This window comes from Dasypus novemcinctus, chromosome 21 (assembly GCF_030445035.2).
Source record: "Dasypus novemcinctus isolate mDasNov1 chromosome 21, mDasNov1.1.hap2, whole genome shotgun sequence".
Taxonomy (NCBI): domain Eukaryota; kingdom Metazoa; phylum Chordata; class Mammalia; order Cingulata; family Dasypodidae; genus Dasypus; species Dasypus novemcinctus.
The window spans coordinates 16,498,792-16,514,559 of record NC_080693.1 but is presented as its reverse complement, the minus strand read 5'-3'; the positions used below and the strand labels follow the sequence as shown (position 1 = coordinate 16,514,559).

Here is a 15,768-nt window from a genome sequence, read left to right as displayed (position 1 = left end):
ACATGGCTGAGTGTCAATACATTAAGTTGAGTAAAAGATGCCAGACATGCTATTTTAATATGATGTTAAAGAATAATTTGGGAAGCAGATTTGGCTCAATGGATAGAGCATCTGCCTACCACATGGGAGGTCCATGGTTCAAATCCAGGGCTTCCTGACCCATGTGGAGCTGGCCCATGCGCAGTGCTGATGTGTGCAAGGAGTGCCCTGCCATGCAGGGGTGTTCCCTGCGTAGGGGAGCCCCACACGCAAGGAGTGTGCCCCGTAAGGAGAGGTGCCCTGTGCAAAAAAAGCGCAGCCTGCCCAGGAGTGGGGCCACACACATGGAGAGATGACACAACAAAAAGAGACACAGATTCCCAGTGTCGCTGACAAGAATATAAGCAGACACAGAAGAACACACAGTAAATGGACACAGAAAGCAGACAAATGATGGGGGGAAGGGGAGAGAAATAAAGAAAAAATAAATCTTAAAAAAAAAAGAAAGAATAATCTATGGTGACAGAAGTACTGTTCACCACATTTAGGGGGGTATTGATGGGGAAAAGGTATGAGAAGCTTTCTGGAGTGATGAACATGTTGTAAATTTAAGTTGGTGATGGCTACATAAACTGTACATTTAAGATACGTGCATTTTGTTGTATGCAAATTATATCCCATTTAAGAGAAAGGCCAAACCTGAAAGGTACAGATTATGTAGAAAAATTTCAGAAAATTTCATATAAAACCCTAATGGATACAGCTAAAGTCATATTCAGAGGAAAATTTATAGTCATTAATATATTTTGATTTTTCCAAAGAAAACACCAGAAATAAATGAACTAAGTACTTAACTCAAAGTACTAAATTAACCATGAAATAAACCAAACTGAGGGATTAAAGAAGAACGCTGAAATTAAAGAAATAGAGAATAAAAAGGGTAGAATGCATGAACTAAAATGCTATCTAAAGACATGCATAAAACAGATTAAATGATAGGTTTAGAAAATCCCTGCGTTCCATCCGCGGTTCTCGTGATTTTTGTTTGTGAACTCTCCCTTATTATGGTTCAGCAAACCCATAATAAGGGAATTGGGTGCCGGGGCGTCGGTTCTTCCACTCATTTCATCAAAACGAAAAATACCTGTTGATCACGAATACCTTCGGCACGCTGCTTTAAATTCTGGCAGGAGAGACCAGGTTTAAGAACTGTGGTTTCGGCTGCCTGCGTAGCCAGCAGGTAGCAGGTGCCGGGCACTGCCTTAGCTCATTTCAGGGGCACGATGTCACCTGCCAGCTAGGTAAGGTCCCCGGGCTGCCTGCTCGGAGGGGGCTGTGAGTTCAGGCCTGCGCTCCCCAGGGCAGGCACGTACGAAGCAGCGCTCCAGATTCCGAGGGACGGAAACGGGCCCCAGAGCGCGGCGAGGCCTGCAGGGCGGCGGGGCTCAGAGCCGAGCAGGTGGCGGCCCTGCGGCTCGCGGCGCCCCCGGGCTCGCGGCCAGGCGGCAGGTGCAGCCGGGCGCAGCGCCCCCTGGGCCCGACGCTGGGCGGCGGGCGCGCGCGGGCCGGGGCGGCGGCGGGGGCGCGCGCGCCGAGGCCTGCGCGCCTGGGTTGCGGGAGCCATGCGGCGGGCGAGGAGCGGCGGCGCGGCCTCGGCGCGCGGGCAGAAGCGGCCCAGGGCTCCCGCGGGCGCCGCCTCGGCCCCGAGCGCCAGCCGCACGCGGCGCCCCGCGGGCCAGGCCGGGGGCGGGGGCCGGTCGGCGGGGCGGCAGCCGTCGGCCAAGCAGCGGCCTAGGCTCCCGTCGCCGCGGGCCCAGGAGGCGGGCTCCGGGGAGCAGGCGCCCGAGCGCGAGCCGGCGCTGTACCCGCCGCCGCCGCCGCCGACCCCCGCGACCCCGACGCCCTCGGCGGCCGCGCTGGACCTGGGCGAGCAGCGCGAGCGCTGGGAGGCGTTCCAGAAGCGGCAGAGGCTCAACTTCGAGGGCGCCGCCAAGCTGCTGCTGGACACCTTGTGAGCGCGCGGGGAGCGCAGGACGCGGCGCCCAGGACGCGGGGGGACGCCCGTCTGTCTGCAGCCCGGATTTGGGCCAGATGCCAGGGTCCGCGGCTGGCGCGCGCAGGAACCGAACCCGGGGCTCGTTCCTCATTCTCCCGGCCGAAATCGGGGTATCCCCCAGAAGAGGGGGTGGAGGGGGGCCGCTGCCCAGCCGCCTGTCTCCAGAAGGCGGAGAGGGCCCGCGCGGCTGTCCTGGGCACAAAGTTCTAACCCCAAGTGCCCGCGACGTGGTCTCCGGTCCCGGCGCGCGAAGGGAGCAGGGGGTGGTGGAGAGGGTCGGCGGGGCCTTCCCGGCCGGAGAGGAGGCCTCCCACGACTTTTCCTGACCCCTCAATCTCGTTTGCACGTTTGCACGTGTTGGGGGGGAGTGGAGGTGGGTGGAAAACTAGTGGGGGGCTGAGAAAGGGGTGAACAGTTTGGAACCAACCGGCGAGAGCAGTCCCGTTATTGTTCCAGCCGCTCGGGAGCGGGAGCTGGGCGGGGGGCGGGCGTGTCGCTTCCCGGGAGGAGGCAGGCTGGGGCTCTCCAAAGGCGGCCGAGTGCCGAAGGGGAGGGGGGCTTTCTGGGCTCCGTCAGCAGATGCTCCCGCGTGGCATCCTCTCCTTTCCCGCCCCCAGCTTGGCTACAGAAGAAAGAGAACTTCCATCCACTTAGGATGACCCGAGAAGGGTTTCCGAGTGTCCATCGCAGTAGAAATGAGCTATTAAATAACTCAGGCAAGGACCTCCTGTTCTCTAAAATGTGCCAGCCTTTGGGTCCCTGTCCTGTAGAACGAATGGGCTACAGAGAAATATTTTAACATCCTCATAATATATATCTTAAGTGTCGATTATTTTTTGAATTCAAAAGAGCAATCAAAACTCTTTTTGATTGGAGGGGAAAAAAAGAACGATTGCATAACAACCTGATAACTAACTCACACCCCGCCTGTCCGGACGAAAACTCTCCTTTTTCTTTGTTTCCGGAAGAAGTTCTCTTAATTAGGATGTGTTTTCTCAGAGATGGGCTCTTTGGTTTTCTGCGTGCTTAACTCTTTTGCTTTTTCATCTCGGAAGGAACATTTTTATGTTTTTCGCGGGTCAAACATTTCTTCAGCACCTCTACCAGCCACTGCTAGGTATAGGGGATATAAAGATCCTCAGAAATGTAAAACTCAAATCTGAGGTTGATTTAAAATAAATTGGGGCGCATATGGTCGAGTGCGCGTTTCCGGTGTATAAGGTCCTGAGTTGGATCCTGGTACCTCCAAAAACAAAAATTAAAAATTAAAAAAGATTTAAAACAAATTGGTAAATGGGCAGAAAAAGATTTTAAAATGTTGCTGTAAAAAAAATGAGATCTTTTTACCTAACCAATTGGCATGAGTCTGTACTTACTTTTAGCAAAAGAAAATAATCAAAACCCATTAAATTATGTGCAAAAGTATGTACAATACTGCATCATTTTTGTTAAAATATTAATGTAAGAAAAACGTCTGATAGCAAATGGTTAACTGGTTGCCTCTGGGTTAAGTTAGGGTTATAGAGACTTTCACTTTTACTATTATCTAATTTTGTATTGTTTGAATTTTTCTACAAAAGCATTATTTGTGTCAGCAAAGAATTTTTAAAGTACATAAAATTAACTGAATTCGACTTTAAAGAATGCATGGAAAGAGCCTTCAGGCTTAATAAATCTAATAAATGCAAATCAAAATGCCAGAGAGCTACTTTTCCTATAATTTTGCTTGAGAAGGTACAGTGAAATGTATTCAATAAAAGGGTTCAGCCCTTTTGGAAAACCATTTGATGGTATTTATCAAATCTTAACAATGTTCAATTATGGATCGAAATTGTAGGTAATGTACCTCTATGTAAAGAGTTAGGTCTATGAAAAAATACTGTAGGGAAATATAAAAAATATTCTGAGAGCCTTTGTTACTTTCTCGGAAGGCTTTTCTGAACCAGCCAACTCGGTCCGTCACCTTGTCTTCTTTTCTTCATAGCAGCCTGTTCCGCCTTTATCCCAATCATAATTAAATGTTATTTGGGTAACCTGATCACAGTTTAAGGCTGGTAAGGATCGAACCCTCGTCTGCTGTGCCTTGCTTACCCTGCTGTCTCTCCAGTGCTTAGCTCATAGCAAATTCTCTTCAAGCATTTGACATGCAAATGAAAAAGTTTGGGTGGTGGGATTAGGATACTCTCCCCCGATATCTTCCAGATTTTTGTAAATGTAAAAAAATTTAAGAAAAAGGAGAAAAGCGAACTCAGGAGCAAGGAAGGCATGGAATTCTTTCTTTTATAAAAACAGCAGTGCCTGCTTAAATGCAGAAATGCATAGGGCTGTCGGGGAGAAAAGACTTTTGTCCTATCTTGCTGCTTTCTTTCAGCAGCAGAAAGAGCGGGAGCCTGTGTGAAAGCTCTGCAGTAAGGAAGACCCCTGCCTGACTATGGAGAAAGCCTTACCATGCTGATCTTTGTTTCATTTAGCGAGTACCAGGGCCTGGTCAAACACACAGGAGGTTGCCACTGTGGAGCAGTTCGCTTTGAAGTTTGGGCCTCTGCAGACTTGCATATATTTGACTGCAAGTGAGTATTCTCTTCCCCGATTGGGTTCAAAGGACTTAAAAGTTTAAAAGAATTCCCTCGAAATGATCTAGGGAGTAGGGGGCTGGGTGAAAGAACCCTGGTCAGGAGATGATAATTGTTGGAGACTGATACTGGGTACCTAAGGGTTCATCGGCCTGCTCTTTCTCCTTTCATGTGTGTTTGAAATTTCCAGTAATCATTTCTTTAAAGATGGGGGGAGGGTCAAAATAACCAAGCCCACCGTGTGTGTTTGTGCGTGTGTGTGTGTTAATGGGGGGATGTCACAGCTTGCTCCTGCGGCCCCATGTGACACAACACAATCCCTTCTCAGACGGATACTGTTGATAAGGGGTCTGTTGATAAGGGGTCGTGGGGAGGGGCGGGTGGGTCAGTCTGGGCACTGAGTGAAAAGCCTCAGTTGGAATCTTCTAGGGCAGAGTTGGAGGGTAAGTGAAGGTGGGAGGTGTGGAGCCCTGGAGGCAAGCAGTGCTCCCTAATTCCAGATCAGGCAGGTGGTGCTGCTCAGTGCCTTCCCAGGCATGTGACCCAACAGGGACGACACTCTCTGGCTTCAGGGCCTGCGGTTGGCGTGTCATGAATTATTCAGCAGTCCACAGTCCTTTCTGCCCCTAGATGGCACCCGGATTATATATAAATACATACACAAATGCCATGGAATCGCCCCAGTGGAGAAGTGCCCAGACCACCAACATTTGAATCTGATTGGGGCCGAAGCCCCGTGGAATAATTTGTTAGAAGAACCTGTACTAACTCAGAGATTTTAAAACAGTGAACGGAAAAGAAGGGCCATAGATTTAATTCCCAAGACTCTTACTTCTGAGGGCCTGTTCTACTTGGAGCTAGGGTTTCTGTGTTGTGGAGACGAGGAAAGAGGGAAACTTGTACCCCTTTGTCCACTCTGACTGTGGACAGCCAGGAGGGCTGAGTGTGGCAGTATCTGGAAATTCTTTTCTGAGCGTCTCTGGAATCCAGCGTTTCTTTCCCCTTCACTGTGGCGAGCTGGGGGTGGGCAGTGGGCCCTGCCTTTGTGGGGGCTCTGCGGCTTCTGGACACGCAGAGCCGAGGTTCCAGGCAGTCAGTCCATCTGCTGAAGCTCCTCTTCCCGGGACGGTGCTGAGAGGGGCTTCCGTTGGGGCCACCTGGGGCCCAGTGGGCACACACAATGTGCACATGGCTGTTGACCATCTGGAATGTTCTCTGTCTTTCTGTAGCTGCAGCATTTGCAAGAAGAAGCAGAACAGACACTTCATCGTCCCAGCTTCTCGCTTTAAGCTCTTGAAGGTTAGTACTTGAGAGCAGGGGCAAGGAGCATAGAACACTCCGTGAGGCTCTCTGCACCACGTGGTGGGGTGGGGGGCCTCCCAGCGGGCTGTAATTTCCTTCTGTAATTGGGCTTCATGGTTATTTTGTCAAAGGTTTTGCTATTTCCCCCTCCACCCCCCTTTTTCTTTTTCTTTTTTTTTTTAAAAGATTTATTTATTTATTTAATTCCCCTCCCTCCCTCGGTTGTCTGTTCTCTGTGTCTGTTTTGCTGCGTCTTGTTTCTTTGTCCGCTTCTGTTGTGGTCAGTGGCACGGGAAGTGTGGGCGGCGCCATTCCTGGGCAGGCTGCACTTTCTTTCGTGCTGGGCGGCTCTCCTTACGGGCGCACTCCTTGTGCGTGGGGCCTCCCCTACATGGGGGATACCCCTGCGTGGCAGGGCACTTCTTGCGCGCATCAGCACTGCGCATGGGCCAGCTCCACACGGGTCAAGGAGGCCCGGGGTTTGAACCGCGGACCTTCCATGTGGTAGACGGACGCCCTGACTGCTGGGCCAAGTTCATTTCCCTCCACCCCCCTTTTTTTGACGTCCCGGGGCCTCATGCAGGAGGCTGGCCCTCAACCCCTGAGCCACATCAGCTTCCCCTCTCCTTTATTTTTGTTGTGAAATGTTGTGAAAACATTTTCAATCCTAAACTAACAAATAAAATAGGATGCAAGTAATGATACATAAATAGTAAAATGAGTAAACGGAGTCACCCAAATCCTGTCAACTAGAGGTAACACTTAATGTTTTCAGTCTAACGCTCTCCCAACTGAACTATTTCAGCTGCATCACTTAGTAGTTTGATGTAGGTCTTGGTAGACTGTGTTCTACACAGATCATCACATCTCAAGATCTTGTATATGTTTTTTCTCAAAGTAGGATTTTAGCATTCCTTCTGTTTTATAGCCTGTTTTTATCATTTCCCAATGAAAATTTTTTAAATAATTTTTTTCTTTTTAACATTAATTTTATTATGGGGAATTATTTTGGACTAAAACTCAAAAGGTACAAAAGTTTCTGTACAGGGAAAAGTCTTCCTGCTGCCCTCGGGTCTCCCTCTCTCCCACACCCAATTTCCTTGTTCACTTGCGCTGCGTTCCTGAATTTGCCTCACGTTTTGTCGTGTGAAGGTACCTTAAGCAGTTTGGGTATTTGGGCTTCTAGACTAAGTCCAGTTTTTCCCTGATGTAACCAAAACTATGATGAACGTCCCCCTGCGTAGCTACCTTCAACAATTTAGAAAATATTTGTTTACGATCATTTACCTCAAAAATGAAACCCCCGGCTCAAAGAACACACCTCTTTTCAAAAGGCCCGCTACTGCCGATGTGGGTGGGGGGTGGGCTTTAATCCCACCTCCTCCCTCTGCCCCTTCGCGGTCCGTTCCAGTACCAGGTGTAGTTGTTCCTTTCCTCACCTGGGTGGTGAGTATCTGCGAGGCAAGTACCACCTTTCTTTTTTCATGACTGACCCAGGGGTTTGAAGCTGAACAGGCCCTTGGTGGGTGTGTGGAAGGAAAGGCACACTCGGTGGGCCTCTGCCTGCGTCCCACTCTTTCTGACTTGATGAGATTTAAATCCCCAGAAGCTTTAGGCTAGTTCCTCTCCATTTTCTTGTCTACCCCTCCATCCTGGCACATGCCGATTGCTTTCTTTTTTTTTTAACGATTTATTTATTTATTTATTTATCTCTCCTCTCCCCACCTCGCCCCCTGCCCCGGTTGTCTGTTCTCTGTGTCTAGTTGCTGCGTCGTCTTTGTCTGCTTCTGTTGTTGTCAGCGGCACAGGAATCTGTTTCTTTTTGTTGTATCGTCTTGTTTTGTCAGCTCTCTGTGTGTGCGGCACCATTCCTGGGCAGGCTGCACTTTCTTTTGTGCTGGGCGGCTCTCCTTATGGGGCGCACTCCTTGCGCATGGGGCTCCCCTATGCGGGGGACACCCCTGCATGGCACGGCACTCCTTGCACGTATCAGCACTGCGCATGGGCCAGCTCCACACGGGTCAAGGAGGCCCAGGGTTTGAACCGCGGACCTCCCATGTGGTACGGGGATGCCCTATCCATTGGGCCAAGTCTGCTTCCCTGTATAACTTTTTTTTTTTAAACTTTATTTTGTACATTTAATAATTGAATATATAAGCAATAATTTAGAAAGAAAAAGAAAATACTGTTGGGTAAAAACATACGTTTCTCAGTTAAATGTACTGGATACATATAAGTTTTTTAATCAAACAATATGTTACTGGGAGGTCCGCGGTTCAAACCCCGGGCCTCCTTGACCCGTGTGGAGCTGGCCATGCGCAGTGCTGATGCGCGCAAGGAGTGCCGTGCCACGCAAGGGTGTCCCCCGCGTGGGGGAGCCCCACGCGCAAGGAGTGCGCCCGTGAGGAAAAGCCGCCCAGCGTGAAAAGAAAGAGCAGCCTGCCCAGGAATGGCGCCGCCCACACTTCCCGTGCCGCTGACGACAACAGAAGCGGACAAAGAAACAAGACGCAGCAAATAGACACCAAGAACAGACAACCAGGGGAGGGGGGGAAATTAAATAAATAAATAAATCTAAAAAAAAAAACAAAACAAAAAAAAAAACAATATGTTACACAATACATTTGGTTCATAGTAATTCAATCATACAGTATTTGTCCTTTTGTGTCTGGCTTGCTTCCCTCAACATAATGTCCTCCAGGTTCATCCATGTTGTCATATGCTTTATGACTTCATTTCTTCTTACAGCTGCATAATATTCCATCCTGTGAATACACCACAGTTTCTGTATAACTCTTTTAACATATAGTTGAATTCGGTTTGCTAGTATTTTGTTGAGAATTTTTGCATTTATATTCATAAGGTATTGATCTGTAATTTTCTTTTTTCTTTCTTTTCAAAGATTTATTTATTTATTTCTCTCCTCTCCCCCCTCCCCCGGTTGTCTGCTCTCTGTGTCTATTTGCTGCGTCTTGTTTCTTTGTCCGCTTCTGTTGTTGTCAGTGGCACGGGAATCTGTGTTTCTTTTTGTTGTGTCAGCTCTCCGTGTGTGCGGTGCCATTCCTGGGCAGGCTGCACTTTCTTTGGCACTGGGCGGCTCTCCTTACGGGGCTCACTCCTTGCGCGTGGGGCTCCCTTACACGGGGGACACCTCTGCGTGGCACGGAACTCCTTGCGCACATCAGCACTGCGCGTGGGCCAGCTCCACACGGGTCAAGGAGGCCCGGGGTTTGAACCGCGGACCTCCCATGTGGTAGATGGATGCCCTAACCACTGGGCCAAGTCTGCCGCCATATTTTCTTTTTTCAATCTGGCTTCAGTATTAGGGTGATGTTGGCCTCATAGAATGAGTTAGGGAGTGTTCCCTCCTCTTCAATTTTTTTGGAAGAGTTTGAGAAGGACTGGTATTAATTCTTTGGGGAATGTTTGGTAGAATTCTTGGGTCACAGTTTTTTGCTTTCAGCTCTTTGAACCTGTCTTCCCACTGCCTTCTTGCCTCCATGGTTTCCAATAAAAAATGAGCATTAATCTTATTGTGGCTCCCTTTTATGTGCCACATTGCCTCTCTTTCGCAGCTTTCAGAATTCTTTTTTTTTTTTTTAAAGATTTATTTATTTATTTAATTCCCCTCCCTCCCCCCGGTTGTCTGTTCTCTGTGTCCATCCGCTGCGTCTTGTTTCTTTGTCCGCCTCTGTTGTCGTCAGCGGCTCGGGAAGTGTGGGCGGCGCCATTCCTGGGCAGGCTGCACTTTCTTTCGTGCTGGGGGCTCTCCTTAGGGGGTGCACTCCTTGCGCATGGGGCTCCCCTACGCGGGGGACACCCCTGCGTGGCGCGGCACTCCTTGTGCGCATCAGCACTGCGCGTGGGCCAGCTCCACACGGGTCAAGGAGGCCCGGGGTTTGAACCGCGGACCTCCCATGTGGTAGATGGACGCCCTAACCGCTGGGCCCAGTCTGTTTCCCAGAAACAGTTTATCTTTGGAATTCAGCAGTTGGTTATAACAGGGTACAGTGAGAGGGTGTATTTGAATTTATCCTATTTGGAGTGCATTAAGTGTATTGAATGTGTTTATTCATGTCTTTCATTAAATTTAGGAAGTTTCCAGCTTTTATTTTTTTGACTGTTGTTTCTGTTCCTCTTTTGTTGTTCTTTTTTTTTTAAAAAATTCCATTGTGATAATGTATAAACAGAACAACATTTACCATTTTTTGTTTGATTTTAAATTAACTACAAAATTTATTGACTCAGCAAGTATTTATTGGGCAACTGCTGCATGCAGGGACCTGTCCTTGGTGCTGAAAGAGGGCGGGATGGGGGTCAGGGAAAGGGAGGCAGGACCAGAAAAGGAGACTGAGTTTAGTCTCTGTGTAAGGCTTGAAGCAGGGTGCTGACGAGACCTGATTCACCCTTTTAAGAGCTTGCTGCAGGGAGCAGAGGTGGCTCAAGCCATTGGGCAGCTCCCTTCCCACATGGGAGGCCCCGGGTTCGGTGCCCGGTGCCGCCTAGAAAGAAGACGAGCACACAACAAGCAGACAGCGAGCGCAAAGAGTGAGGGTGGGGGAGAAATAAGTAAGTAAGTGAATAAATGAAGAGCTCACTCACTGCCAAGTGGAGACTGGATGGCAGGGAGGCCAACCTGGAGGCCGGGAGGCAATTAGGAGGTTGTTGCAGGAGACCAGGCGACAGGTGACGGCAGCTTGGACGCCGGTGGCAGTCATGGAAACCGAGAGACAACAGGTGATTGGAGAAATGGTTTCGAGCGGTGGTTCTCAAACAGCCAAGCACTCACAGTCACCTGAAGGGCCCATTAAAACGCAGATTACCGGGGCCCATTTCCAGGTCAGGAGGTCCACAGCTGGGGCCTGAGAATTTGCATTTCCAAGTTCTCAGGTGATGTTGGAGCTTCTGGTCCAGGAGCACACTCTGAGAACCACTGTTTTAGAGGAAGGGAGGCAGAACTATGTAAAGTATTAGATGTGAAGGCGAGGCAAGGAGAGGAATTGGTTATATCCAAATTGTTGGGCCCAAGAAACTAGTTGAATGGAGATGCTGGATCCTGGGGGAGAACAGGTGTGGGGGCTGCTGGATTCAAGAGTACTTTTTGTGGGGAGCAGGTGTAGCTCAGCGGCAGAGCGCCTGCTTCCCATGTACGAGGGCCTGGGTTCAATCCCCAGCACCTCCTAAAAAAAAAAAAGAAAGTTAAATTGAAGGTGCCTTTTGAACATTCATGTAGTGATGTGAAGTGGGCAGCTAGAGTTACAGAGGGAGATCAGAGCTGGAGCTGGAGCCCCTGGTTTGGGAGTTGTTGGCATCTTGATGTCGTTCATTGCTGTGGGGCTGGGCAGACGGTGTAGCCAGAGAAGGGAACGGGGCCTGTGAAGAATGGCCGGTGGGGAAGGAGAAAAACTGGGGAAGGAGAAAAACGCAGGAGAGGGAAGCGGACTTGGCCTAATGGTTAGGGCGTCTGTCTACCACATGGGAGGTCTGCGGTTCAAACCCCAGGCCTCCCTGACCCGTGTGGAGCTGGCCCACGCGCAGTGCTGATGCATGCAAGGAGAGCCCCATGCGCAAGGAGTGCGCCCGGTAAGGAGAGCCGCCCAGCGCAAAAGGAAGTGCAGCCTGCCCAGGAGTGGCGCCGCCCACACGGAGAGCTGACACAAGATGATGCAACAAAAAGAAACACAGATTCCCGTGCCGCTGACAACAACAGAAGCGGACAAAGAAGACGCAGCAAATAGACACAGAGAACAGACACTGGGGTGGGGTAGGGAAGGGGAGAGAAATAAATAAAAAATAAATCTTAAAACAACAACAACAACAAAAAAAAAACAACGCAGGAGAGTGTGGGTGGCCTCAGAGGCCAATGTTCCAAGATGGAAGGCGAGCCATCGAGAGCTCAGAGGAAACAGAGAAGTGACGGTTGGATTTGGCCTCATGGCAGTCAGGGGTGATTTCCAGCCGGGCAGGAAGACGGGTTATGATAAGAGAGGTCGAGCACATGGCAGAGTTCACTGACAGGACAGGCCGGGCGGATGATGGGGAGACGGGGGTGCGGCCCGGCAGGTGGGTGCACAAAACAGCATGGACCGATGAGGATCTGACGGTCAGGCAGTACTTCTGGTAATGAGTGCGGCATCTCACGGTTCTTGGGGGGGGGGCATTAATCAAGTAACTCTGGGACCACTTGGCAATTGCTTTTGCTGCTTCTCTGTGGTGTAGGGGCTAGGGAGGGAGAAAAGGCCCCCGGGGAACTATTTTCAAATAGAGCTTTTCCTCTCTAGTGGCTGGTGAAGAAGCCTCAGAAGGCAGAGAAGTGGTGAGAAACCTCCAGCCCTTACCCTTCAGCCACCCCCTTGCTCTCCCTGGGAGCAAACCACGATTAACCGTTTCTTGGCCGCCTCTTCAGAGAGAGATACGCCTATTACAGCACATTCAAGTACATAGCCTTTAAGAAAAAAGACAGACAGTAGTGTACAGCACACTTGGTTTTACACCTGGTTTTGTGACCCCGAATTTGTTCCTTGGTATTTGTAGAGCTGCTTCATTCTTTCCGAGAGCTGCAGGGTATTGCATTTTCTGAGCATCCCATCTGGCTTTATGCCGTATCTTCCTGGTGGACGTTTTAAGTTTTTACAATCTTGAGCCTTTTTGAGTAGTGCTGTCGTGTCTGTGTTTTTGTCATTCGATGCCTAGGGGATTATATTTGTAGGATACATGTCCTCAGGTGGAATTGCTGTGTTAAGGGATATGACCATTTTTTAATTTGGTAGATATGGTCACATTTTACCAATATGCATCCCCTTGAGCGACATCTAAGAGTACACATTTCTATGCTGTGTTAACCAACTTGTTGGTCTTTGCCCACCTGACAGTGAAAAGTACCTCGCTGTGTGTCACGAGCGCAGGCATCTTTTCCTAAATTAAAGAGCAATTGATTTTTCCTAGTCTCTGAACTCTCTGTTCCTATCCTTTACCCATTTCCTGATTTGTATGACCTGTTAAGAAAATCGGCCCGTTGCCTCTGACGTGGAGCAGATATTTTCCCCCTCGTTGGTCCTTTTTACGTGAATTAGGTAGAAGCAAGTGTCCTGAAGGCCTTGGGCAGTGCCGCTGGGGACGTGGTGCCCATTCTCCCCGCCTGGGCCCCGGGAGGCAGGCATTGCCACGCCTGCCATCGTCAGGGCGTGTGCTTGCCGTGGATCAGGGGACACTGCGGCTGCACTGTCCCACATGCAGTGACCTAAATAAGAGAAGCCGTGCGCTGTCAGGCTGGAGCGGCCCTGCCCTCGGGACCTTCCAGCCTGGTGTGGGGACAACACGGGGAGCCCTGCAAATGCCCCTCTGCAGTAATGCTCGGAAAAGATGCGGGTCTTGTTTTTTTAATGATGTGTTTTTAAATTCTCTTTGTAAAAAGAGAACACCTGCCTGTTTCTTTCCCCTCAGGGAGCCGAGAGTATCACCACATACACGTTCAACACGCACAAAGCCCAGCACACCTTCTGTAAGAGATGCGGGGTTCAGAGCTTCTACACGCCCCGCTCCAACCCCGGCGGCTACGGTAAGTCCGGGCCGGCCGGCCGCACCCTTGGGAGGGCCTGGAGGGGCTGCTGGGGGGCTAGATACTGGCTGGAAGGGTGGCGCCGACATGGAGGGGAGCCTAGGGCCCCCACAGAGCTCTGTGCAGACGGTGGACTGCGCGGCCAGGTCTGCTCCGGGGGACAGCCGCGTCCCCACGTCCACTTGCTGGCGCCGCAAGGGCCGGAGGTGGCTGTGGACAACGTCAAGAGCGAGGAGGGCTGGGGAGGCCAAGGAGGTGAGGCTGAGGAGCAAGGAAAATGCTCGTTTCTGAAAATCAGGTTTGCTCCAAACACGCTCAGAAGAAGCCGCGAGCTCCTCTCCAGCTCCTGCTTGGAGCTGGGGGGACATAAAGCCCCCAGACAACTGTGGGGTGGATGTTCAGAATGTCCGTGGCAGCAGTGCAAACTAGGGGTCGAAGATGGTCCTGAGGAATCTCGCTCCCTGCCTGAAAGCGGCCTGCGGGGCGCGGCGCCTGGCGCCCCCATTCCCCCCATTCAGCACACAGAGGCCCTCCTGCCTGCCTTGTGGAACGGGATGGGGGGTTGCACAGTTTTAAGTCCTGTACAGTCAGGAGCGGGTAATGCTCAGTGGTTGAGCGCCTGCTTCCCACGTACGAGGTCCCGGGTTCAATCCACTGGTACCTCCTAAAAAAAATAAAATCCTGTACCGATGGGGAGACATTCAGTCCTTGGAAAAGTGTCTGTGTAACCACAGGAAAGGCCTGCGGTCTGGATATTTCCGGGCTCGGCCTGCCTGCTGGTCCGTAGCCTCTGCTCGGTGGTGAAGGATGTCTGACCTGGGCTACGATGGAGTCTCATCACCCTCCGAGAGCTAGAGGGCTTAGCCTGTGAGCTCCGGAGCGCACCCCAGGAAGCCGGAGGGACAGCGAGGGGTGCTGCAGAGGCTGGCTTGCCCCGGTCTCACCCCGGGGCCCCCTTCTCCCTGTCCCCCCTTCCAGGAATCGCCCCCCACTGCCTGGACGAGGGCACCGTGCGGAGCGTGGTCACGGAGGAGTTCAACGGCAGCGAGTGGGAGAAGGCCATGAAGGAGCACAAGACCATCAAGAGCCTGTCCAAGGAGTGAGCGCCTCTCCCGGGGGCGCGGGCGCAGCGGGCGGCACAGGGAGCTGCTCCTGGACGCCCCCCGGCCCGCCAGCAGCGCCTCCCCCCTCGGCTCCCAGCTTTGTTCGGCAGCTCTCCGACCTTCCCCAGCCCAGATTTTGATGTAGGCTAGTTGACGACCTTCCTTTTCTTCCTCGACTTTTGTGTGATCTTTTAGACAAAATAAAATATTTTTAACATTTAAACATTCACTGTGTTGGCATCATTTTCTTTGCTCCATGGAGTTTGCTTCTGAGATGAGTCAATTCATAGCAGGTATTTACAGAGCGCCCCAGATTGGGAGAGGGAGATGCGTGAATGGTTATAAAACATAGAATCTCCTGAAGTATGTTACAGCCCCTGGGGGTAGTAAAGATCTGAACCCTGAGCGACCAGAGGGGTGGGGTGGGCAGGTCAAGGAAGACTGTGTGTGTGTGTGGGGGGGGAGTTGATTGGAGTTTATGCTGTTTTTTCTTTTTCCTTGAACTTTTTATTTTGAAGTAATCTCAAACTTAGGGGAGGACAGTTGCAAATAATACAAAACCATACAGTGAACTCCAACATGCCCCTCCTTCCCAGCCCCAGTTCACCAATTTTAACATTTTGCCACATTTGCCGTGTTATCCATCCACCCACCCATCCACCCATCCATGTCTGTCTATCTGTATCTTCCAAACACTTGACTGTAGGTTGGACACATCATGCTCCTTGAACACTTAATACTGCCATACACATTTCCCAAGAACAAAGCTACATAACCACCACAAGTGCATTTGCCAAGTTCAAGGGCTTTAATGTTGATCTAAAGCATCAGTCTGTATTCCAAGTTTTGCATATTAGTTTTAAAGGAAGCAAGGCTTGGGAAGCTAGAAGGGATAAGTAACTGTAAACAGAGATGCAGCTAAAGCCTGACAACAGGAAGCTTAGGACGGGAAGAAGTTTACGAAGAGTCAGAAAGGGAGGTCGAAACCAGACTGGACGATCTTAGATATTCGACTGAGAATTTGGCCTTCGTTTCAGGCATTGGGGAAGCCCCAAACAGCTCTGAACAGGGAGTCATGCCCGGCGTCTCCCCGAGCCTTCCGCTGGCTCATTCTGCTGCATATTTCTATTGGATTAACATTCCTAAAACAGCCCTTCCATTACCAAGCAATGAGAATAGAGCATTAGCATTTCTAAA

General features: G+C 50.6%; 1 protein-coding gene and 1 non-coding gene across 2 annotated transcripts; both read left to right on the top strand.

Annotated features, from left to right (window-relative positions):
- The first annotated feature begins 1,586 nt into the window (after positions 1 to 1,586).
- On the top strand, positions 1,587 to 14,794 carry CENPV (centromere protein V). Its single transcript, XM_058283413.2, has 5 exons — positions 1,587 to 1,990; positions 4,507 to 4,605; positions 5,838 to 5,907; positions 13,354 to 13,468; positions 14,447 to 14,794. Exons 1-5 carry the CDS (start codon positions 1,602 to 1,604, stop codon positions 14,569 to 14,571), a joined length of 798 nt encoding a protein of 265 aa, XP_058139396.1. The 5' UTR covers positions 1,587 to 1,601; the 3' UTR covers positions 14,572 to 14,794.
- On the top strand, positions 11,021 to 11,092 carry TRNAG-CCC (transfer RNA glycine (anticodon CCC)). Its single transcript has one exon. It is a non-coding gene; the product is annotated as a tRNA-Gly (tRNA).
- Positions 14,795 to 15,768: the final 974 nt, after the last annotated feature.

Excerpts from the sequence above, each read along its gene's own strand:
- CENPV (XM_058283413.2), top strand. The coding sequence starts at position 1,602 with ATGCGGCGGGCGAGGAGCGGCGGCGCGGCCTCGGCGCGCGGGCAGAAG. Across the intron at positions 1,991-4,506 it reads AAGCTGCTGCTGGACACCTT|CGAGTACCAGGGCCTGGTCA; the intron begins GTGAGCGCGCGG and ends TGTTTCATTTAG. Across the intron at positions 4,606-5,837 it reads TTGCATATATTTGACTGCAA|CTGCAGCATTTGCAAGAAGA; the intron begins GTGAGTATTCTC and ends GTCTTTCTGTAG.